The following is a 26,123-nucleotide window of genomic DNA, read 5'->3' on the forward strand; positions in this document are numbered from 1 at the left end:
CCACACACTTTTGAACACAAACTCAAAACACACGTTCTAATGACAGAGATTTGGTTCTATTATCTTCATAAACCAAAGAGTACAGATTTCAAGTTATTTCACAAATCAGATGATCAAATGAAAATGGACATGAAAGCACTTAGTAAATTATTATGTACACGTTTTTAAAAAGATGTGCTGTTTAAAGATAATTTACATGACAAAATTTGGCAAAGAGTAAACAAATCATTAACAATAAACCAAAAAACTATGGAAAACTAAGGGAAAGGCCCAAAGAATTAAAAATAGAACATATCTTTCAATGAGATTGAGAAATTAGGTATGTTGTATACTTTTTAAAATGTTCATAAAGCAACTTTATACTGCAGTTTGAAAAATCAAAACATTTTCTTTTACAAATACACACTCTAGAACTGGAGGCATCATTTGGGCAACGTACAAGGATCCTGTTAAATTTGTTGCTGCCATAAATCTGGGATGCAGGGTTAAAGATGGAGTGAATAAGGCATGGCAATGCTTCATACAATTTATAGAGAGCACATCTAAAACCCAGTAACCAAATTCAGCTATCAAACAGCATAAATATAATGGATTGTTGTTTACTTGGGAGGCCAAAAATAAAGCAGCAAAGGAAAATTGCAGCTTTAGATTAGTATTTTAGAAATAGTAAATCCATACTATTTTAAGTAGAAAATGGATGATTTTATTATATAAAATTATGATTGGCAGAATACAGAAAAATTATTTCTCTTCTACCTTTACATACTTATTTTAAGTATGAAGCAAAATGCAACAACTGGAAGAACTCATTACAAACTACTAAAAGGTATTCATTTGGTGAAATTATTCAAGTTACAAAATGCTAAGTAAATAAATGCACTTCAAAATACATGAAGTGTAACATAAGTCTGAGAGTAGTGATCTTAAATGATTCCTTTAACAAAAACTTACCAACAAACACGAAGCACAAGAAAAATATTGTCAAGTTAGACAGAAAAGAATAAATCAAGCATATTGTTCATCGGGATTATTAAACTAAAATTATTTTAAAAAATAAAAACAAGTAATTAGGATTAAAAAAAAGAATACGAATATTCTAGGACTATATATTTTTTTCTACCAGTGAAAGAAAGAAGGATTTGGAGGCCAATTAAGTACTGTAGACCCAGGTGCCTCTTGGATCATTTGCACTGAGGTCTTGGTATGGAAATCAATAAATGAACTTCTCTGTTACCCAAAGGTGAGAAAACTTAAACATGATGAAGGAAAGGAAATCAATTGTAACTGCAATAGGGGAAAAAAACTTATGAATTAAAATCAAATGCAATGTGTCTATAGCATCAGACTAGAAAAATGTGCTCCCAAAGAATTCTTTTGCACTTTAGTAAATCAGGGCAAAGGTTTTACCCTAATGAAAAGGCAAATGGGAGGTCTCTGATAAGGTGGAATATTCATAGCCAAAAAAGAGATACCAACCAGAAAATTTGCATTCATATTTATAATCTGGGTTGTAAAAAAACTAGTCATCAAGTTCACAATTAAACCATTTTAAAAACATAAGGTGATAGATGGGTAATACATACGTCGTATGAATCATATGCCAAATTATTGTATGATATATCCCTAAGTGCTATTAATAAATACACTCAATTCATGCTACAAGAGAAAGAATTGAGACTTAATTTCACATTTCAGAATTCCTGAGTCTTATCAGAGAAAAACAAGTACCAAAAAACAAACAAAATAAACCTACTTTATAGTAGGGCAAATAATACAAATTCGGGCATTAAGTTAACATTATATTTATAGTTTTAAAGCTGAAGACTATGGGGACATATATATGCAATTCAGTGGACTTATAAACATGATTTTAAAGCTTGTTTTTTTTTTAAAGGCTATTTGATGAAACAAGGCCACCTGAGTGACATCGTCAATGATGGTTAAGTCCATCATTTTAAAGGAATAGATCTTTATCTCAAAGCCTAATGAGGAATATAAAAAGAAAAGGAAGTTTATTTTACTAAAACTTTTTAGTAAGACTGCAACGGGACAGCCCTTTGATGAAAGATCTAACGAGAGTAAAGCCAATGTAATGGAATTAGAACATGGGTTCTAATTTGAGCCACCGCCCATTAAATAATTTCCCTTTTGCTTTGCATATTCCACAGTGAAAATAAAAAGGTATCTTAAGAGCACTTCAGTCCCACAATGTAGGATTTAAGCTTGTGTGAAAAGGTGTAAATGGTCCTGCAATGATGCTTGCAAAAATACATTCAACCAAAAGTTAATGTCTATTTTCTAACTAGTAAGGAAAAGGGAAGCAAAGTGGTCCCACTTAAAACAAAAAACAAAACAAAAAAAAACTATCTTTTCTGAAAAGGACACAGAACATCTAAATAATATCATACATTTAAAATTACTTACTTTTACTCATCATTATAAGTAGGGAAGATGCTTACAACTATTCATGGACTTTATAAATAAAGACACTAAGCAGAAAAATATTTGGGTTATTTCTCTGTTCTTAAGTACCCAGAAAGAAAACAATTAAAAAACACTAAAGTGCAGACCTATGGGCCACTGTGGGCGTAATAAATGATAAAGAGGTGCAGCCCAAATTTGCATCTACATTTACAATTACATATCCAAAAAATGATTCTTCCTTTAAAAAAACTGTGCAATTTAAAAACTAGTCAGTTTTGTTTGTGCCATAATACAATTAGAACTTGTCTCTGCCCGCTGGTAAGGTGACCACTAGACCTTGGACAGCACACTAGCTCTTGACAATCACACATTTCATTAGAGTCACACAATATTGATTCCACCTCCAGAAAATGTGAGGGTCCTCTTGTTGTAGAATGAAGAGCCACTGGTATTTGGTTGATTGCCTTTAACCAGAGAGGTTTTCAGTTCCATTTCACAAGCTACAATAGCTGCATTCAATTCCACTTGAGCTCGATGAACTACATAAAACATGAGGCCTATACTTATAATAATCTGTGAATAAAAATAAAACACTACAGTTAACAATATTTTACACAGGGGAAAAAAAGGGAGAAATAAACCCAATAAATATGTGGCTTAGAAATGTTTCAAACAGGATGCTTCTCAAATATGGTCAGGTAACAATTTTAAATAGGTTATACACAGCTGCCACTCATTCTCTCCTTGGGGCATCTATTGAGATTAGAGGGCTTAAATCTTTAAGTCACCAATGTAGGATATCAGGTTAACACAAGGCAAGTAGACATCCCTTTTAGTCCATATAAATGATGTGTCTTTGATACAAGTCAAATTTGTCTCTTTGTACCAAAAAGCTTCCTTCAAGGAATAAAAAAAAAAAAGTCTACAACAGAGGTCTGCTAACTAAATCTTATTAATGTAATTAATGTAATATCATATCTTTGCACAACTATAAATGTCCACAGGTATTCCTAAGTCCACTCACAGAGAAGCACTACCATTTGCAAATGAACTACTTGGTGCAGCCAAAATTCAAAATATTAAGAACCACTTTTAAAAAATGAAATGCCAATAAACTTCAAAAGAAATTAACAAGAGACCATGAACAAATTGTCTGTGCTTAGGGAAAAACAAAAACAAAGGAAAACATGGTGATCGAGAAAAAAATGCCCGTCAGAGGGATATTAGAAAAAGCACTGACATGAAAAGTCAGGTGCTAGTCTTGGTTTAGCCACTCAACTAGTGATGTGACTTCACATCACTATGTGGGCTTCTGCCTCTGTCCGATAGGAAGCTGTGGTCCCTCTTTATGTGTTAATGTGCTTTAACATTCTATATATAGTTCATCAGAATATCTAGGCAGTACACATCTTCTAAATGGTATTTATTCCAAACTTCATTTGTAGATCAGTTTTTCAGAGTTTGGAGCAAATATTCTCAGTGCAACAAGGTTAGAACAGATGATGTTTAATGTCCCAGTAAGTTTCAAAGGCTGCTATATCCATAGTGACCCTAAAATATAACACTGGTTCAATTAAGCCTACCCATAATTTTAGCAGTTTTGTGGGAAAAGTATTCTGAATACAAACATTGAGGGTAGTGGGGGAAGGGCAGAGGCAGACATGCTGGGGGTGGGTTAGAGAGGGGAATTTGGAACATGTGCAAGGGGGGCACTAGTAAGTGGGTATTCATTACTCCATAGAATTCTGAGCAAATTAGGTATTTTAAAGGTGGGCCTTCAAATCTTGTGTTCGTTCTCTAACATGTGAGCTCTCTTTAAAAAAAATAAAAAAAAAACAAGATCTACTTACTGAAAACCCTAAGTCTGATACTTATCAGCGTTATGATGACACCATTGAAGACATAGAAAGCACCTTAGAACTAACTTGGAAAGGGTGTGGATGAGGTGCTAAACTCTGCCTCAGCCATGTTGAATTTGAGGTGCCTAACAGAGATCCAAAGCAGTGCAGGGAACAGGTCCAAAGCTATGGCAAGAAGGCTGGGCTCAAGATGTGTATGAGGGAGTCCTTACACAAAGAAACAGAATAGCAGCCACCACATTAACAGGATTTGCTAGCAAGAAAGGTTTTCAGAGTAAGAACAGAAAGCTTAGGCTAGAATCATGAGGAACACCAATTTTCGGGTGAAAAGAGGAAGACACACTGATTAATGAACCAGGCAAGTGGAAAAAACAATCAAAATAGCTAAGGGAAGAAAGTGTTTTAAAAAGCATGGTTAACAGAATGCTAGGTTGCTAAGAGATCAAGCCAGATGAAAACTGGAAAATGCATCTGATTTCAACAAAGTTAACAATGACAGCCATAGAAAGTAGGCTTAGATCTAGCAGAAAACCTTTTTCAGGTTCCCAGTGAGAGTAAACTGGCTATTTCTTTACATGGGATTTTCCCCAGATGCCCTTCTAGACCCGGGACCTGGCAATTTGTACTAATTCTTTTCCCAACACACCACCTTAGTGAAAATGTAAAATAAAAAAACCCAAAAACCAAAAACCTGTTTTAGAAAGTTTCCCCATTAAAATGAAAGAATGAAACACAGTAAAAGGACAAGCCTTCTACAGAAAGGCATCTCTTCCACTGTCACAATGGAGAGCAAGCTGAGAGCATAGCAGAACCCAAGAGCATTAGTGGATTTCTTAGATGGAAATTGAGGGGTTTCTCATTTGAAGGCTTCTGATTTTTCTGTTAAGCAAAAGAGGTAATCTGTTGAGACTGAAGAGGAAAGTGGGGATAGGAATCAAAACTGTGAGGAGTTGAGATAGGTTTGCAATAGTCATTGAGGAAATGGGGGAGTGCGAAGACAAAGGAAACAGTTGGGCTATGGGGCAATGTTGAGAAACCAGCAGAAGGTTTGCAATTAAGAATTAAATATTACCAATCTGGCTGTATGACTTCCCAAAAACAAGAGGTGCAAAGCATATCAAAACCTCGGACTCATCTAGGGTTTTGGCTGGTGGGTACACAGAAAAACATAGGGCGTGGAAAAGAGTAACTGAATTGCGAGTCCACAGAATCTAAGTTGGATTTTTGTACAAGAAATAGTTGTGCCTTCCTCTGAACATCTATCTTGTATTGCTTTAATTTTACATACACTGGACTCTATTTAGGTGGCTATAAAGCTCAGAGGCAAATTTGTGACTTATTTCTAGCAAAATATGAGAAACCTCATGAATACACTTACTCTACTAACTTTCACCTAAGCTTCATCCTTTTTTCCTATGTACTTCCCCTTTCAAGATGACTTCTTTTCCCTCTTGTTTTAAACAATTCTCCTGTATATCTTTTATAAGCTAAATTAAATCCTTTCTGAAATATACTAAGCTATAAGTAACATCAATAAATAAAACTGAGGCATAAATATGCCTTTATTTTTTTTGTTGTGGTGGTTATTGTTGTTTTCATAAATGTCTGGGTTAAGAACTATTTGCCCTTTTTTCCCCCCGTCTTGTATGCTAAGCCTAAATTTGTCAGCTCAAACAAAGGGGTAAGAAATCACTGGATAAAAAGAAGACTCTATATTTTTAGAAGCACTACTGACAAATACATGGACTATTCTGTTCTATTATAACTCTACCAATTATAGTTGAATGATTTACTAAGATGCACAGAAATATAAAGTATCAAAAATAGTGAAAATCTTATGAGACCTACTAATAATGGCAAATTCTAATTGCTCAAACATAATATAAAGGGGGAGAAAGATATTTCAAACGGATTATTCATTTTCAGGAAACTAGAAAAACATAAAATATACTTAAATTTATGCTAAAAAAATCTGAGAATGCAGTGTATGTTAGAATCTTAAAGTACCTTAAGGTAATTATAAACATATAATGCATAAAAAGTTTAATGTGATTAACATACTACATTAATAAAAATAAACCAACTTTAATAAAAACTCTAAACCTAGATTCAGGTTCTTTAAAAAAAAAAAAATATATATATATATAAAATGTGTGTGTATATATATATAACTTTGTAGAAAAAAAGTAAAAAAAAAAACAGATTCCCTGAATGTCAAAAATATTACAAAATTTTTCTTAAAGCAAGCCATTTAATTGATAAGCCTTAATTATAGTTCAATATAAATATTCCTGGGCTTACTCTGTTTACTGAACTTGTACTACATAAGCACAGCAAAAATCAACTCTGGCTTTATTTATCATAGTATTTTTAATACAACATAGTACCTTAAAAATTGAGAATAATGCTAACAACTACATTTCTAATATGGTATCATATATTTAATAACAAATTAATTAAAACTAACAAGTTGAGGGATCAATAAGATGTTGGCTATCTCAGTGTCACATGCTCAGTAAACTATGGTCCTAGTTATGAGCATAGTTCACAGAGCCAACTGCCTTGGTTCATATCATGGTTCTACCCCTTGCAGCTGTGACTTTAGACAAATTACCCTCCACTGGTGTGCTGATAAACTAGCTCTTGGAGATCAGAGGTAAGAATCTTGATTTGGAGCACCTGCCATTTTCCATTGTATAAATACTCCTGCAACGATCAGTTTCAAGATTGCTGATGTCACTGAACACAAGAGCTGGGAAGAGATGTATATACAACTGGCTGGAGATAATAAAAGTGCATACCTCCTAGCCCTTTGGCTGGAGATAATAAAAGTGCATACCTCCTAGCCCTTTGGTAGGGATTAAATGAGCTTAAATATATGGCATATAAAGATCTCAATAACAGTTATTATCAGCATCTTACTAAATCATCAAAAATTATGGTGATTTTATATCTTGGTAAATCTCAGGAAGGACATGTAGCACAACCAAAGAAATGAATTTTTTTAACTCTTCCTGTTGCAACTTAAAGGAACTGAATAAATATGCCTACAGAGCAGGATTTTTCTCTCTTATCAACCTTTTATATGTAATTGTATGTACCCTAAACTATAGTACAATTTGCATGGCAACAGCAATCAATTATGCAAATCTTACTTAAATTTGTAATGGAATACTTCAGGTGCTTTTTATAAAGCAATACCTTCTAAAAAAAAATATTTTGTTCTACATAAAACTGTACTGGAAAAAATTACTTTACATTTCCAGTATAATACTCTTAAAAATACCAACTGGAGAGTTTAATAATTAGAAGATAAAGTAAGATAAAAACCCAACTCTACCAATTCTCACTAAATTTATCTTCAGAAACATAGTATTAACAACACTTCACAAAAACTCAAAATAATGATTTTGAAAATCACTGCAAAAAAGAACCTTATTTTTGTCATTCCCTTTTTTGTTTGTTTTAAGAGAATTTTCAGTATCAATTCAGTTTTATAAAAAAGTTCAATTCAGTTTTATAAACTTCCATATATCCACACAATTAAAATGTAAATGTCAAAATATGAAGTATAATCGAAAGAACAAGATATAAAAAGGAAAAAATCCTCCTAAATTCCTAAAATCCTCCTATCCTAAATTATTTTCAATGAAATCTGTTAGGTTTAAATCAGTAATGCCATAGAAAAAGACAATTAAAAAAAAAAAAAGACAACCCTTGGCCTTAAACTCACCTGTAAACAAAAAACAAAATATCCACTAACACTCTGTTCTGCAATGACATCTTCCATTGTCCGCAGGGTGGTACCCAAGTAAGAATTCAGAAGCTGGGTAGGAAGCAGTCCAACCGAAGATGCCATCAGATAGTTGGGTAAGGAGAGATCAGTAATCTAGAAGAGCAGATTAAAGGAATTGATTCATTATCAAGTAAAATTTCAATTTTACATAGAACTGTGTGTACAAGTCTTCTTAGTGGTTTTTCCTTGGGAGTAGAGGGAGCTGAAACACTTTACAAAGCTTTCCAATTTTTAAAAATGATTATGAAGGGAATACATGCACAATGTGGGTTTAGAATGAAATAAGAGTGTAAAGAAAAATTTTAATATTCTATGATTCTACCATTGAAAGATGACATTTGTGACTATCTTTTTTCTTCGATGTAAATAAAATGTGCACACGCAGATCACTTTGTAAAAACAGTTTCTTAAGTCTTCCTCATGTCATTAAATAATCTTCATAAGCGTTACTTCAGTGGCAGTGTGCTTACTGGGCTTTGAAGCCAGATAACCCCATAATGGCATGCCAGCCCTGAGAATTCAATGAACTACTTTGTCTCTGAGCATCAGTTTTTTCATCTGTAAAATGAGAATAACGACCGACCTTACATGATTGTTGTTAGGATCGGAAATATTTGTACAATATGTAGCAAATGAACAGCACATGACTGATACTCAAAAAAGGTAGACATTATTATTATTATGCAATTATACTACCACTGTGTGGATGTAGCTCAATTTAACTATTCTTCCACTATGGAATATTTAAATTGCTTACGGGTTTCTTTGTGTATATGTGATTATTTATTTATATTTTTGCTATTATAAATAAAAAAAAACTGATGAAAACCATTGTATATTAACCTGCGTAGGGGTTAAATATTCCAACAAAACTCATACCCTGGTATTCATGTCCTCATGCGATCTTTTCCCCTAGAATGTGATTTGGACCTGGTGCCTACTCCTAGCAAACAGACTCCAACAGAAGTGAGGAGATGTTACCTTCAATATCAGGTTACAAAAAGAACAGAACTCCATCTCTCCCTACAGCAGGCAAGCCATGTTGTTGAAAGTAGCTCTATGGAGAGGGTCATGTGGCAAGGAACTCATGTCTTCAGCCTACAGCTTGCAAAGACCCGAGGCCACATGAGTGAGCCTGGAGGCAGATTCTTCCCCAGTCAAGCCTTAACTATATAGTCTGGCCACCACTTGATTGCAGGGTTGTGAGAGAACCTGAGTCAGAGGCACTTGTCTATGCTGCACAGAAATTCCCATCCCACAGAAACTGTGAGATAATAAATGCTTATTTTTAAGTCACTCAGTTTTGGAGTGTTACACAGGAAGAAATGACTAATACAATATGTATCTCCATTATTTTAGGAGAGATCACTAGGAGCAGAATCATTGGATCCAATAGTAAAGCCTGTTTTCCCAAAAAGTTCACACTGATTTATGTATCAATAAATAATACATGAGTGTGTCTATTTCACCATACTCTTACCAACTTTAGGTATTAAATTTTAGTCTTTCCTAGTCCGATGGAGTAAAGATGATATTTCATGACTGTTTATCCTATATATTTTAATTTATATTGATAGTAGTTTTAAATGTACATTTTCCTATTTGCATTTCTTTATGGCTTTCCTTGTTCATATTTGCCCATTTTTATTGGAATATTAAATTTTTTTCTTATTTATTCATAAGAGCTCTTTATATAGTAAGGGCAACCTTTGTCTATTACATTTGGCAAATATTGTCCTCTAAAGTGTCCCTTATCTTTCACGTTTTGACATACAAATGTTTCAAAACTTTTACATAATCAAACATTATCAATCTTTTCCTCTGATTTTCCTTTTTTTCCTTTAGCTTTAGGTCTTTTTATTCTTTTTTTTTTTTTAACCTATATTTCTTTTCTATTTTCCTTTTTAACATTTACCACTTATTCCTTCTGGAATTTAATTAAAGGTGAGGATATGAGCCTTATTTCTCCCCTTCCCCAGTAGCCAATTTTCCTAGCACTACTTATTGAATAATCAATAACTTCTATGATTTGTGATGTTTACTTTGTTACAAATGAAGTAATTATATATCAAGGGTCTATTTGGGGCTCTAATACTGTCCACTGACATCTTAAATCTTGTATTGAAACCAAATTGTTGCAAAGACTATCAGTTGATATCTGACAAAGAATTCCCTATCCTGCAAACCCTTTCATTACTCTTCTTTATAAAACTGCCATAACTATTCATACCTATTCATTTTACAAAGAAGTTTTAGGATCATTTTATATTGGGACTAAATTAAATTTATAAATTAATCTGGACAGAACTGAAATCCCCACAATATTCAATATTCTTATCCAGAAATGTTTCTATAATTACTCAAAATCTTTACATCTCTTATTAAAGTTTGATGGTTTTATTTATGTTATATATTTCTTATTCATGTACCTTTAAGCATTTGTGTTTTTGTTGTTGCTAGCACTGTTAATTTTGAGAACAACTTTTCTATATCCACATCTAGGTTTACTAGTATGTAAGAAAGTTACTGGCCACTTTACCAAACTTTTTTTTTGCTAATGTTAAGATCTGGTACTTTAAAAGCGTACTCTAACTACAATCTAATCTAATAATCATGTAAGTCATATTTTCAATAAAGCTACATTCATCTCTATTCACAGATGATTAACTGGAGATTCACCACTGCTGGTCTGGAAAGAATACTACAGTGACTGGTTAACAATTTAACTAAACATTACTGACTCCAGGCTGCCCATGCAAGATGTTCTGGTAGGTGCCTGCAAGAAAGAGCAAGTAAGATACAACTCCTACCATAAAGGATTTACACACTGACAAAGACACATCAACGTCAAAAATAGACAGTAAAGGGTTCTTGAGAAGGACTGTGTGTAGAGCATTAAAGAGTAACCAGGGATTAATATTAGCTGCAGGAATAGGGGCCAAAGGGCAACCACGTGGGAAAAAAAGGCATTTGAAATGGACTGTTAAAGCTAAATATGGGTTTGGCAAGCAGAGAGAGGTGGGATGAGGAAGCTGAAGTGTTCCAAGAAGAGACTGAACAAGGACAATGTGGCACAGAATGTACAGGATGTATATGTGAAGTTGGCAGTGGGGTTTGGATTGTTTACAGAGCACATGCAAGGGAATCCTATACTTGTTAGGGGCCTGGGCAGAAAAGGGAAATGAGTCTGTACCCAGTAGAAAAGCAGTGGAGAGTCTAGTAAAGGAATGAGATGAATGAGAGGGAGAAAGGCTCCTCTGTCAGTTTCGGGTACTTACAGCAAGAGACAGTCAAATGTATAAAATGAGTACATACGACAAAAAATGAATCATAAAAATTATTATATTGCAGTTAATAATATACATGACAGGTTTTGAAAGTTGTCTTTAAATATTTCAGTTCCGAAATGTCAGAATGCAAAGCTTCGGTCCATAGTCTTTAAATGTAATGAAGTTTCTCCAAGTAAAACATAAAATTGACATTCAGATGTGAAATCAGTAATATCCAAATGATCGATGTTAAGAACAGATCTCATAAATGTGAAATAACTCTACAACTCAACTCTTTAACAAGACCTTTGTCCAGGGCAGAAATCAAATATCACCAAACCTTTTTATGACAAAACCTCATCCTAGGGAAAAAGCAAGTGTTATTGTTTATATATATGTCCTTTCTGAAAAGCTGTATATCAAAAGAAAGTAAAAAGCTAATTTTGGCTCATTGTGCTAAACACTTCCGCTGGAGTGTCAAATAATTTACCCAGTACAGCAACACAATCACATACACACACATTTTTCAGCTATTACTAACTTTATTAAGATAAATAGGTTCCAAATTATTCCAATACAGCACTTCTAATATGCTAAGATCCTATTCAGAATCTGCATCTAGCTCTATTCTTTGAAAAACATAATAAATTTAGAATACGTGTTCCCACAAAGACCTATCCAAGCTTCTCTCCCCAATAAGTTCTCACCCACCAACTTCTTAAAAATCTGTCTGCTTGTCCTACTTGCCAGAAAGACATTAAATGTGAGCCTAGAATATTCTCATTGGAGTTCCTGCCTACAACATCCTGGGATCTTGGCTCAAGCTGGTTTTCCTACTCCAAAGAACTAGAAATCTCAACCTAGGACGTCATTGTTGTCCTGTTGCTCAGTCTCTGTGATCATAAATACTCGAGTAAGAGTTTCAGGGACGGTGAGTGTTGACTGCCATCCTCCCATGCTTTTTAATATTCTAGAAGAACTGTAGAGGCATATACATTCTTATTCCCAGAGGTACTGTTCTTTCCTTGGAGATGGAGTTCATTTCTCTGGGCCAGTATGGGTTAATGCAGAACATGACCTTATACCAAATAGATCCTGAAAACAAAGAGCCCATCTGAGGGGGGGGAAAAAAAAGAAGAAGGTAAAAATAAGAAATGCTTAACTGAAGAGCAAGAGTTGACTTATCTTTGAGGCTGACAGTAAGAGAGCCTCTACCTTCAGATGGATCACTCAGATGCTCCCGGAACCCGGGGCCTGCTGTCCTCTCAGGCACACACAAAACACAGCTCCCCAGGCAAACCCTCCACTTCCTCAGTTTCCAGCTATTTATACAATGGCTTTACCGACTTTAATTTAATCCACTAAGAAACTACATAATTTTCACACAGAGTATCTTGACATAGATCTAATGAAGACTATAAAGGGGATCTATCTGTGTTCAGAAGAACTCAAATTTTATCCACAGTTCTGTGAATCTAATATTAGTTTCAGCAAATTACACTTTCCTGAATTTTCTTGGTTTATACAATAAGGATGCTGTTTTATTGACAAAGTTGCAATTCAGGTAAATTCCAATTAAAAACATATTTAATAATATTATATAGAAAAAAAATCACGAATCCCCAAAATAATTTTTAAGAAAGGAATGGTCAAAGGAAATAAAAATGAGTACAGTTTGATCTTTTCATCTAATTACTATTTATTGATAAACTGTGTGTTGTATTTTGTGTGTGTGTGTATATCTATATCCTCAAAATACTATCAAAATATTTGAGGAGATATGTATCCTCAAAATACTATCGATATTTTAGAAACAGTTGCAAATGGCAATTGACCCTTGAACACGATGGGTTTGAACCATGCAGGTCCACTTATACATGGACTTCTTCTAGTAAAGACAGTACACTCCTGTAAATGTATTTCTCTTATGATTTTAATGTCATTTTCTTTTCTCTAGCTTACTTTATTCTAAGAAAACAGTAGATAATATGTTATTTGTATATAATAACATACAAAATAGCTGTGAATCGACTCCTTACGCTATCAGTAAGGCTTCTGGTCAACACTAGGCTATCAGTAGTTAAGTTTTTGAGGAGTAGATTTTTGACTGAGCAGGGGCAGGTGAGGGGTCGGTACCCCAACCCCTCATTGTTCTGAGGGTCAACTGTAGTTTTCACTTCCAGAAATATAAAAATTTCAAAACCAGTATAAGAAAAAACATTAACTGCCCACTCCCCCTTCCTTTCCCTTCCCTCCCCCAAATTCCTCTTCCCATGTCCCCAATCTCAGTTTCCTTAGCTAGACACCTCAGAAGTCAGTCACACAGTTCATTCCTCCCTCATTCCCACGTCTACTCATCTGTCTTGTCAATTCCACTTTCTAAATACCTAAGAAACCTACCTACTGTCTGTTCTATTCCTAGTCAATCTCTCCTCTCTAGTCTGGACACAGAGAGGAGACCCACCCGCACTCACCTCCTATACTAAATCCTGCAGAAATCTTTTAAAAATCTAGACCTAATCCTGCTTTAACTCTTTCCTACAGCCATCAGAATATGGTTCAGGTTCACTTCCACAGGCAATGTGCTTCACGACCCAGACTCTGATTATCTCATGCTTCATGTCACATTATGTTCTAGGCACATCAAAATTCTTTTGTTCTTAGAATACTCCTTGCTCTCTTTTCCTTCTCGGCCTTTACACAATGTTCCTTCCCTCTGGCAAGGAAACTCACATCCTTCCTCCCACTCTTCTTACTTGGGCAAAAGTCCTAAACTGTCTTTCATTACTCAGTCATGGACGTCTCTAACAAACCTTTCCTGAGCTCCCTGGTCTGCATTAGGAACAGCTTTCAAATTTTCTGACGGGGCACTAGACGGTCCCCATCCCCTTCACACTGGAGAGTTAACTAAAAATTTCACCATCTGTTTGCCCTTCACCTCTTCCCCAGACTAGAAATTCTGTAAAGGAAAGGACCTATCTTATTCTTCATTGTGTCTCTGGTCTTTAGCACATGCCTACTATATACTAGGGGCTAAATACATGTTCATTGGATGTTGACGATATCAACATCAAAATTGTTTATAAATGTGGAGACCTATAATAATTGCCAGTTTATAAACAGGTGAGGACACAAAGTCCACTTGTAATCAGTTGCTCAGACAGAACACTTCCCCTACCCCAGAAGAAAATAGTGTTATACATGGAAATTATCAGCAAAATTTATGCCATACTATACCTAGAATGTTATTTCTCCGCTAGACTGCAAGCACTCTAAGGGATTTGGGATGAACTTTGCCTTGTTCACGGCTATAACTCTAGCATCTAGAACAGCAGTGGGCACAGATTAGGTACCTACCAGTTACTTATTAAGTGAATACTGAATGAATACTAAAAGCATTTCCAGTAATCTCTGAGGTCAACCTAATGTCAAGGTTGAGACCCTCTGGTTAAGCAGCAACTGTAAAAGTAATCGGAAAAGTCTTGCTACTGGAAAGAAAAGACAAGGCAGAGGCTCAGAGACACCCACTCCAACAGCTTGTACAGGCTTCTACAGACAAAGACGGTTAGGTCAGTAAGTCTACCTACAAAGCAGAGGCCATCTTCATATATACAGACCTTTTTGTTAGTTCAATGCACCTAAATTAGGAACTGCTTTTAATGGTTAATATTTTAGGGGTCACTGATCCATTTGAGAATCTGATTCACACACACACACACACACACACACACACTAAACCTTTTCCCCAGAAAAAAAAATACACACACTTTACTGCATATATTTTCTGGAACATAAATTAAAAAGATCTTATTTGTAGAGTTGAAAAACTATAGGCTTATTATTTTTACTCACCCAACAAAAATTTATCAAATGCCTTCTATACATAAGACCCAGCTGTCAGCAGGGATAAAGACACAAAGAGAGAAAACCATAGTTGACTGTGTCCATTTTAAGTCATTCTGTACCATTCTTAATAATCAAAATGTTCATTACATCCAGTAAAAGGTCACAAGAATCATTAATAACATTTACTCACAATGTTATATAAGGAAAGCACAAGCATTCATTAATGCAGACTACAAAAATAAACACTAAAACGTTAATGATTGTTTTCTTCTTTGTACTTAACTATACTTTTCAATTTTTACAATGAACACTGCTGAAACTGTTGAAGTAAGTTTTAATAAAACCCATCTGCTTTTAAAGACTTTTTTTTTAATCTAGATAAGGGACAATAAGACATACTGTATGTGTTACTAAGATACAATAGGCTAGAGATACTGAATTGTGAATTTTAAGCCCACAGATGAGGCTTTAAAAACCACAGAAACTAATGAGATAACTGAAGGGGCACAAAGAGGGGTAAACAGTTTCAAAGAAGTAATGGCCAGTTGGACTCAGTGTTACTGTGAGGCCTATGGGTATGGGTTGAGGTGGCATCACATTTGTTAACTTGGCCATCATATCTGATCCTTCAGAGATAGACTCCAAGGTCCTTCAAAACACACACTGATCTCTGTCTTCTTATTCCATCCAAGCTGTACCCAGTAGACCTTAATAGTGAGAAGAAAGGATCATTAGATACCCTGGTACAGTGACAAGTATCATGATCCATTACCTATATCTGCATCTATGGTTATATCTGTAATACAGAATAAGAATTTAGGATGAGAAAACATTTTCATAAAACTCACTATCACCAAACTGTTAAAATAAAGGGGGATGTTAAATTGTTGCTCAGAACATCTGCCTTCTTAACAGCAAACTATGAGACTTTGTCTAACCTCTCCCCTTACAAATAAGAAGATTGGGGGCCAGATCATTAAATGACTTCCCCAAAGTCACACGGGAGCTGAGACAGAACTATAGGTCCCCAAAGAGTCCGTGAGGCTAAGACTTTACCATAATTGTGATCTTACAATCACTAGCCTGTCAAAAACTTTCATTGTAAAATAAATTTCAGTTCAACTGTGAACTAAATTACTAAAACTTTTCTTTTTCTTGATTATTCAGTGCAAACCTGAGGAAAATTCATTAGTTATATTTGCTTTAAGTTCGTCTTTAATCTTTTGCTGTCATTTAGTTACTATACCAGTTTCACAGTTCCCTGCCCCTCCCAAAACCAACAGAAAATCTTTCTGTTGCTGTTTTTAACCTATTATGGGCTCATAAAAATAACAAAAGTAATTAACAGTTTGCTAACACATAATTCTTTTTTTTTTTTTTTAAAGATTTTATTTATTTATTTGACAGAGAGAGACACAGCGAAAGAGTGAACACAAGCAGGGGGAGTGGGAGAGGGAGAAGCAGGCTTCCCGCAGAGCAGGGAGCCTGATGCGGGGCTCGATCCCAGGAACCTGGGATCATGACCTGAGCCGAAGGCAGACGCTTAACGACTGAGCCACCCAGGCACCCCTGCTAACACATAATTCTTTAAAATGGTTCCACTGAGAAGTGAGCCAGGGTGATGGGGTCAGGTCTTGCACTTTTAAATTTACTCATTTCTATTTTGTTTGCATTCTACTCACAGTATCCACATATTTATTGCTTTTGTTTTCAAAAAGACAATTTTGTTAAATACAAAGGTAAGTAAGATACACAGGAGAGCTTAGGGGCCTCTTCCTACAGTTGCAGGGGTTCAGGCTTAATTGCTATTTTATTAGAGTCACTGCTGAAGTTCTAATGCAAACTTTTTCTATAAAGTGCCAGGCAAGAAATACTTTAGGCTTTGCAGGCGTTGGGGTCTCTGCTGCAACTCTGCCAGTTTAGCTTAAAATGAGCTATAACCAGTATAAACATGAATGAGGATGGCTGTACTCCAATAACACTATTTACAGCCACTGAAATTTGAATTTCATGTAACTCTCATGTGCACAAAATATTATTCTTCTTTTGACATTTTTTCCAATCATTTAAAAATGAAAAACAAAACAAAACTTTTGGTTTGTGTGCCATACAAAATCAGATGGTGGACCCAACCAGGGACCACAGTTTGTTGACCCCTGCTCTGAAGTCCTGGGATAATGTCTAATTCAACTATATAGAATCTTGCCCAGAGCCTGACGCATGGGAGGTCCTCCTTAACATGTATTCAATGCACCACAGGGCAAGTGCTCTGCAACTGGAACCAGGAAATCTCTGAGAAATTCAGCTCTTCTTGGACCAAGAATAGAACCTTGGGTAAGTTCATGATTCTACTATTTACTAATTACTTTGCCACTTTGTGCCTCAGTTGCCTTAGTGGTAAGATGAAGCTTAGGGTTGATAGGATGTGTGCAAGAACAGTGCCTGGCACTTAGTAAGTGTAATACAAATATTTGTTAAGTTACAAAAGAAAAAAAAAAATCTCTGAGTTTTGATGTTCTCCCTTTGGAATGCAGAGGATGGAGAGAAGGAAGCGGTAAATAATGAGCGAATTATATATCTTATCACATCATGTAGCAGGTATCACTAAACACATTTTACAACAGAAAGTATGGCTCCAAAGAGTAACTGTAACTAGCTCAAGAAGCCACAGTAAATGTCAGGACCAAGTCTGATTTCAAGTGACACCTGTCCTCTATAGAACTCTGCCTCTTAGTCATGGATAGCTCCTCAAAGACCTGCTGTGATGATTACAGGGTATCATATATGTAAATACGCTCTGCAAATTCTTATTCATGTATTTAATATGTTAAAAAGCATTTTAAAAAACTGTCCTTTTATTTTAAAGATTTTATTCACTTATTTTAGAGAGAGAGGAGGGGAAGAGGGTGAGGGAGAGAGAATCAAGCAGACTCCCTGCTGAGTGCGGAATAGGACATGGGGCTCAAGCCCAGGACCCTGAGATCAGGACCTGAGCCAAAACCAAGAATTGAACACTTAACTGACTGAGCCACCCAGGCACTCCAAAACTGTCTTATTTTTAATTAACAAATATATAATGAATCCTCATTATATACCCCGGACTACAGTAGCTACTAAATAAACAAATATACAATGAAGCCATGGTTTGAGACCCTATCATAAAACCATAGTGCATAGTTTTACTTTACCAATTATTTAGTACCCAGGTGACCTTGGGTAATAACAATAGTAATGGTGACAAAAAAGAACATGTGTTTGTTAAGCCAGACTCTACTGAATGTATTTGTCTTATGTTAATTGTCTCAATAATCCTATAAAGTAGGTACCACTTCTTTCCCCATTTTGCAAATAAGGAACTGACTACAGAGAAGATAAGCAACTTGATCAAGGTCAACAGATTCTATGCAGACAGTAGGACTCCAGAGCACTAGTCCTGTGCTCCAAACTGTTAAACAAGTCTACACTATATGCATAAATACATTATGCAGGGCTGGCTTAAAGATTAGAAATAATATTTGTAAAGAGCTTAGGGTAGTAAGCACACGGCAGGTGAACAAGAAAAGGCTCAAAGACACAAGCTATACTGGAGAACAAAGCCAACTAACAGAAGGAAACTATTCAGGCCCTTAGTCCCAACCCTCTTCCAAAGTCTTAGAACACGTGATCTATTTTACCCAAGGCTGGGTCAAAGTTCATGTTTATACTTAATACTATAGGCTGTTGTAAAAGGGAAAAATTTAAGGCCAAAAAACATATCAAACCACCATAAACACCAAACTTTCTCTCTACAAAAAACCCTTATCTATTTCCATGCCTCCATGAGCCTCATTCTAGTCGTTGCTGCTGTTGATTAGAATCAACATGAGATTTGCAAAAGTCATTTAAAAAGAAGAAAAAAATCTTAATTTCATCAAAAAATGGTAGGTTGGGTAGAATTTTTTTTTTTTTTTTTTAGATAAACTGCTAGTTTATTTAAATTGTTTAACCCGGTGGTTATAGTTTGTTAAAGTTATATATTGTTTTGAAAGCAATTCGTGGTGATAAAAATTATTCAAACTAATGAATCAGGAGATATTTGGGCTTTAAAACAATACCACACTCCTAAAAATACCAGTATTTATCTTTTAGGAATCAGTGGTTAGAATTATTCTTAATTCAAAACAAAATGAGAGAGTTTCTAGGGACTAACAATAATTTATTTTTAAAACAATACAATGTATCAGAATCACTAACATAATATAAAATACATCTATCCCTATGGTTTTGAATGCTGTATCTCTTTACTTCCATACCACAGTTTTATTTAAGTCAAGCTGAAGGGCTGAGTTCCTGGGAAATCACTATATGAACTCTTTGTAGTTTACAATCATTGAATTTGGGGAACTCAGTAATCAAGTTCAATCCCTTCACTTTAGAAAAGAGGAAAGCAAGGACACATAGGGTTAATGATGCGGTCCAAAGTTAGGAAGTTTGTAAAGACAGGATTCCTTTCTTCCGGGCAGATGGTCTCCTCACTAGCAGTATTTCTATTCCTCAGTCAATTGCACTGAGCTAGAGAAAACTAAATAGGATAAGCAGAACGTATGAATACAAGCAAAAAAGAGTGTAGAAGATGTGTATAAAGAAAAATATATGCTCACTAGGCAAAAAGTTATCTGTCCTATTTTGTTTTACCCCTACCGAGTGATTTCAAAATGCAGTTCCTCCAAAGAAAAATAAACAGGAGGATTTCCCCCTTTGCACCGTATTAAAGCAAATTATCTAATGAAGAAAAGGCCTATTACAAGTTTTAGGAGACTATAATATGGAGTCTGAAGCTACTCCCTCCGCTGTTTACCCAAACACTTCCTTCAGCCTCGTGTCCTTAAAAAGTTGAGTCAAAACCCTGGATGCATTTTTGCAGGCAAGAGAGAAAGCTAGGAATGTGAAGCCTTCACTCCCTGACTGTTGCCAAAGCTGCTACAGAAATAAGATGACAATGTTTAAAATTGACATTTTCATTCATCTCCCCTCCAAGTTAAAAGGACTTTTCATTTTTAACCATACTCATATGCCAAAAAAGAGTTCTTTCTCTACCAGGTCTGAGGCCCCGACTTAGATTTGTTTTATTTGTATGAGATTTCTCAGCGTGCGACGCAAAGTGATTCTAACTCCTGTTGTCACTGGCACTTTTCTGCTGGCATTTATCTGATGGAGCGCCCTCCAGGACCGTCACAAGACCGCTGGAAAACAGTCTTGGAAAGGGATGGGGGGCAGCGGGACACCACTTACCGAGAACACTGCATTCTGAAGCCCAAAAGGTATGGGGGTCAGTCTGGCCAGCGCCACCACTTTCAGGCCGCTTCCTCCCTCCACGACGCGAATAACGGCGCTCAGCTTCTCGCTGCTCTGGATCCTGGCGGCCACCCAGGTAGTGAGCAGCCGCTTGCAGACCACATGCGCGATGAAGGTGCCGATGAGGACGCCCACCACCATCAGTCCCATGCCCAGCACGAAGCCGTACAGGTAACCGGCGGCCACGTTGAGCACGATATAGCCCCAGCCGCAGGGGAACGAAACCACGATGAAGCCCACGACGAACAGCAAGACCCCCAGCAGCGAGTCGAGGCTCTCCACCCAGAGCAGGAGGTGCTGCAGGTAGCGGCGGACCAGGGCCAGGGAAGCGAAGCACAGCGCGGCCAGCACGCACACCAGCACGAGGCTCCGGCACCAACAGGTGCTGCCGAGGCAGCAGCAGCGCCAGTTTCTCACCTCCGCCACGCCGACCACCACGCCGCCGCCGCTGCCGCTCCCGGCGCCGCCCGCCAAGGCCCCGCCCGGCGCCGGCAGCTCCGAGGCTGCTGGCGGACCGTGGCGCTCCAGATAGGCGCCGAGCAGGGCGCCCGAGGCAGCTGCCGCCGCCGCCGCCGCGCTCGCCCCGCCCCCGCGGGGGAGGCGATCGGCCGCGTCGTCCCCGCCCGCTGCCCGCGGCAGGGCCCAGCGGGCCGGCAGCTCGGTTCGGCCCTGGAGGGCGGCGTGCTGCAGGAGCCGGGGTAGTGCCTGGAGCAGGCTCCCGCTGGGGCTCCACATGCCTCGGCCGGCGCGGGCCCTCAGCCGGCCAGCCCCTCCGCCGCGGCGCCTATCAGGCAGCGGCCCTTCATGGCTCCCCGTACGCCCTGCCTGGACTCCCTGCGTCTGCTCGGGGGGCAGGAAAGGGCCCGGGGTAAGGGCAAGGTCTCAGCGGCGGAGGGACGGGTCCGACGGAGAGTGAGAAAACTCTGGACCCAGCACCGGCCGGGCCCGCCCCTTTTCGGCCAGAGGGGGCGGGGGCCTCGGCGTGGGGGCGGGGCCAGAATGCCGCTCGCGCTAGGCCCCGCCCCCCTGACGCACAGTCGGGCCAGCTGCAGGGATGGTGAGGAGGGGTTGCGGCGGCGGCCGCGGGGCTAGCCGGGGCAGGGGCTGCTGAGGGGAGTTGGTGGGAGGAGAGAAGGAGCCGAGGGGACGTGGGCACCAGAGAGAGAAGGAAGTGGCAGTGAAGTAGAGTGCGGTGACGGGCTGGGGACCCGGCGCGCTCCCTGTCTCCCCTGGCGGGCGCGCGCGTGCCTGCGTGTCAGGGCACGCGCTCTTCTCCCCCGGACCGAGTCCCAGTCCGCAAGCTGCTTGGATCTTTGCCCATTGGTTGTTTCTGCAGTAACCTCTGATTCGAGCGAGCAGCTTTTGGGACGCTCACATCCACAGCTCCTTGCGCGACACTGGAGGAAGAAGAGTTCTTGATTTGCTCTGAGGAGAATTTGCGAATTGTTTACCTCCCCAGTCCCCATGTGGGTATCACGGATCCTTCAGGAGATGGAGTAATTAGATAGAAAGGCCCACCCTTGACAGAATACCCCTTCTAACCCCAGAGGTCCTTTACCAAGTGCCAGACACTTGGACTAGGGACTTCTCAAAAAGATTCACGAAAAGACATTTCTTAAGGATTCCCATTATCAAACGACTCCTCAAATTTTTTTGCTGTTTTTTTTTCCGCTTTTCGCCTTTTTAACTTTAATGTTCCCCGGGTCCTCTTTCCTTCTTCCTTTTTTAGAATTGGTTGAGCCATCTCATCCACGCCCATAACTTAGATCCCAACGTGTTTCCCTTGTTCTGATGACCCCCAATCCCGTCTTTCCCTTGTGCTTCAGCCTGTGGACACATGGGAGTGCAGTTCCTGTAGGCGCCTTAAACTTAGCATGGCTTGGTAATAGCAACTTGGGCTCCAATGCAAAACATTTTATTAAGTGTGGAAGTGGTCATTAACTTCTGAATCTCAGGGTTTGCTTTTAAATAGCAAAATGAAGATAATAGTACAACTTAATGACATAAAGTGAGGATTAATAAAATACAGCTGACCCTTGATCAACAGTGGTTTGAACTGTGTGAGTCCACTTACACTCAGATTTTTTCAGTATACTACAGTTCTATAAATGTATTTTCTCTTATGATGTACTTAATAACTTTTCTATAATTTATTTTATTATAAGAATATACTACATAATACATATACGAAATGTATTAACCAACTCTTCATTGGTAAGGCTTCCAGTCAACAGTAGGCTATTAATTTTGGGGTGAGCCAAAAGTTATATAGGGATTTTTGACTGTGTAGGTATCAGATCCCCACATTTTTCAAGGGTCAGCTGTAATAAAGTAAGATGCTTGGCCCTATGCCTGGAATCAGTGTTCAACTATGTGAAGGTATCCATAATTAAAAGTATCATCTCCACAAGACCTGCTATTCCTTTTGAGTTACTTATTTCACTGGATGACCTTCTACCACTTGCCTGCCGGTTAACTGACCAGGACACTTTGGGTCCTTACTGATCAGGTTCCTGCTTCTTCATGCCATTCCTCTCAATCCATCTTGGTTTGGCTGAGTCAGGAAAAGTACCTCAGTGATGTCACACATGCTTCTTTCTTCACCTTTTCCAACTGTGTGACTCACGTGGAGGAGCAGCTCCTAATGCCTCCTCGCATTTAGCCGGTTTTACTTCCTCTCTAGAAGCTTCCAAAACTACCTTCCCATCAGCACCACACTCAATTTGATGTTTCCTTTCCATTTCTCCACTGTTTGCTACATAATTATTATCACATTTGTCCACTGTGTCCAAATTTTTAGTCTACATCACTGTCTCTGTCTTTAGACTGAATTTCTTCAAGATGGGCTCATTACTTAAGCACTAAGAAGGAGTAAGCACTTTATAAATGTTTGAGGAATGAATAAATTATCACAGTTTATAGGAAAAGATATTAAGGCAGACAAACCAGACAGGGCCAACACAATTGTCTGGGCAAGAATCCACGAAGGGCTGAAGTAGGGTAATGGTCTTGGAGTTAGTAGGATGAGAATAAATTAGAGGGGAACATCTATAGGTTTGGAAACTAAATGAATGTTGGAAGAGAGGGAGGAGTCAAATATCTGGGTTTCTTATTTGATATAGTGGCTCAATTATGGGTCCACTAACCAAGAGAAAAAACACAAAGTTTCTGGGAAAGATAAAGGATTAGGTCTTGGTACTTGAGATTTGAAATACCTATGATTTAATCCAGTTGTGGCATTCCAGTAGGTAGTTGAAAATATGGATAAAGAGTGACAATGGGGCATTTCTTAGAAATTTTGAGATTTGTGTATAGGCAGCAGTTAAAGCCATGGTTATGGATGAGTGAATGGTGGTGAGTATATCAAATATTTTCTGTTCTCTTTCAGGTACAAGCAGGATTGCATTTCCTGACTTCCTTGTAGTTGGGATGAGTCACATGACACATTCTGCCATGAATTGTGAGCATAGCATTTAATTGCTGATGCAAGACCTTCCAGAACTCTTTTTGCTCTTTGCCATGGCAATCAACAATGTTCCAGAGAGTATATGCTCTGTAAGTCTTGGCTGCCAGCCAGTCAGTCGTCATGCTACTTGTATGTCAGGCACCCATCCTGACCCAAACAGTGCCACCCCTACACAAAACACCTCCCAGCTCTCCTGAACCTGGGAGCTCTGGTCAGGGCAATGCAGACTATAACATCATGTTTCCATCCTTGCCTGCTACGATTTATTTTTCACAGAATTGCTGAAGCTATGTTTTACAAATGGAAATTAGATATGTCTTAACTTACAAACACTCCAACCTGCCACCTCCACCTAAAACCTTTCTTTTGCATTAGCAAAAACACCCCAACTCCTTGCTAAGTCTACAAAGCCCTTTATGATCTAACTTCTGCCAACCAGTCCTGCCTCATCTCCTGCCACCCTCCCTCCAGCCACACCGGCCTCCTGTCTCTGCCTTGGATAGGCCAAACTGATTTCTACCTCAGCATGTCTGCACTCTGCCCTTGCTAATCTCTCTTGTTTGAATACTCTTCCCCTAGCTTTTAGAAAATTTATTATCCCTTCCTTCCTTTTTATTTAAAGTTTTACTGTCATCTCAGAGTCTACATTAGAGTAATGGTACTCCTTTTTTTCATTTGTATCTATGATCTGAAATGTGTATAGTTATTGCTTTACTGTCTTCCCTAAGAAGTCTTGGGATCCTCTGTAGTCCCTAGAATAGTTCCTGGCACATTAAATATTTTTAAGTGAATAAAGGGGGGTGGTAGGTAGTGTGCTTGTGACTGGCTGTTTCCTGCTAGTCCTCCATCTGGGTTCATTCTCTGCTTTTCCCTGCCTTGCTGTGTGTCTCAGGAGGCTGAGCTCTAGAGTTTGCATTACCCAGCCTCCTCCATGCTCTGGCTTTCCAGTTAGGTTTGACCAATGAAAGGCAGCAGAAGAAGATGGAAGATAGTAAGAGTAAGAAGTGGTCAGGGTATTTACCTCTGCCTAACCCAGCTTCACTGTGTTTTTGGCAGTAACTGAATTCTTCCATGATCAAAGTTCCTTTATCAAGTTTCCAGCTCCATCCTGGCTCTGGTAATGGCTTCCTGATGCTACACCATCCTTGTAATACTCCCTTGATTAGACTCTCTCTACTATGGTTTCTGTTGCCTACTGGGACCCTGACTGATAGCTGAAAAGGATAAAGGCTGATTAGTTCAGTACTACTAACACCCGAGTTCACACAGCTTACCCAAGGCTACACAGAGAAAGTGATGGAACCAGGTTTTAAAATCAAAGTTCAGGTGTTATGAAAGATCAGGAGAAATTATTATCCAAGGAAGAGAGAATATTAAGAAGGAAGGAAAGGATAGCAGTGCCCAATGTTGCAAAGGGTTCAAGGTGAAAGAAGGACCAGTAAGTGTCCTTTAGATAATCTGTTTTAAAAGTAGCCACTACGGGGGCACCTGGGTGGCTCAGTCAGTTATGCATCTGACTCTTGGTTTCGGCTCAGGACATGATCTCAGGGTCTTGGGATCGAGTCTCGCTTCCGGCTCCCCACTCAGTGTGGAGTCTGCTTGTCCCTCTCTCTCTCTCTCTTTCTCCCTTCTCTCTCTCTCTCTCTCGGCTCCATCTCCCCCCACACACACTGTCTCTCCCTCTTCCCCCCCATCCCCCCCACCGCCTGTCTCTCAAATAAATAAAATCTTAAAAAAAAAAAAGTAGCCACTACGGCATTAGGGAAAGTACTTTCAATGAAAGGCAAATTGTAGAGGTTTGAGAGTAAATGAAAGGTGAGTATAGCAGAGTTTGAATGGCTCTTTTGATGATCCTGAACAGAAAGAAAGGAAGAAAAGGGTGACAGCTAGGAGGTAATGCCAGGTGAGGAAGATGAGGAGATTGTGTGATGTTCCAGCGTGTTCATAAATTGAGATAAGGAAGCCTGGGGAGAGAAAAGGATTGAGAAACAGAAAGGAGAAAAGAAGTGATGAAGCCAGGTTCCCAATGAGGTGAGGAGGGTGGGATTAAGATCTGGGGAAAGGATTAGCTGCCAGGAGGCAATGCTTTCTCTGAGGTTTAAAGAAATGACTAGGAATGAATGCAAATT

General features: G+C 38.4%; 1 protein-coding gene across 2 annotated transcripts in view; it reads right to left on the minus strand.

Annotated features, from left to right (window-relative positions):
• Window positions 1–21,433, minus strand: part of TMEM64 (transmembrane protein 64) — a 66,580-nt gene extending 45,147 nt beyond the window's left edge. Inside the window, exons 1-3 of one of the 2 annotated variants that reach the window (XM_006729426.3) lie at window positions 20,466–21,420; window positions 8,017–8,172; window positions 35–2,997 (exon numbers count right to left, since the gene is read on the minus strand). In XM_006729426.3, coding sequence (XP_006729489.3) covers window positions 2,806–2,997; window positions 8,017–8,172; window positions 20,466–21,263 — 1,146 coding nt within the window. In that variant the 5' untranslated portion in view covers window positions 21,264–21,420 and the 3' untranslated portion in view covers window positions 35–2,805. Of the gene's footprint in view, window positions 1–34; window positions 2,998–8,016; window positions 8,173–20,465 lie in introns of those variants that run through there. The other variant, XM_081816227.1, reaches the window with a different exon arrangement.
• Between the last annotated feature and the right edge of the window lie 4,690 nt (window positions 21,434–26,123).

This window comes from Leptonychotes weddellii, chromosome 4 (genome assembly GCF_054177405.1).
Source record: "Leptonychotes weddellii isolate Sample4059 chromosome 4, ASM5417740v2, whole genome shotgun sequence".
NCBI classification, from domain to species: Eukaryota; Metazoa; Chordata; class Mammalia; order Carnivora; family Phocidae; genus Leptonychotes; species Leptonychotes weddellii.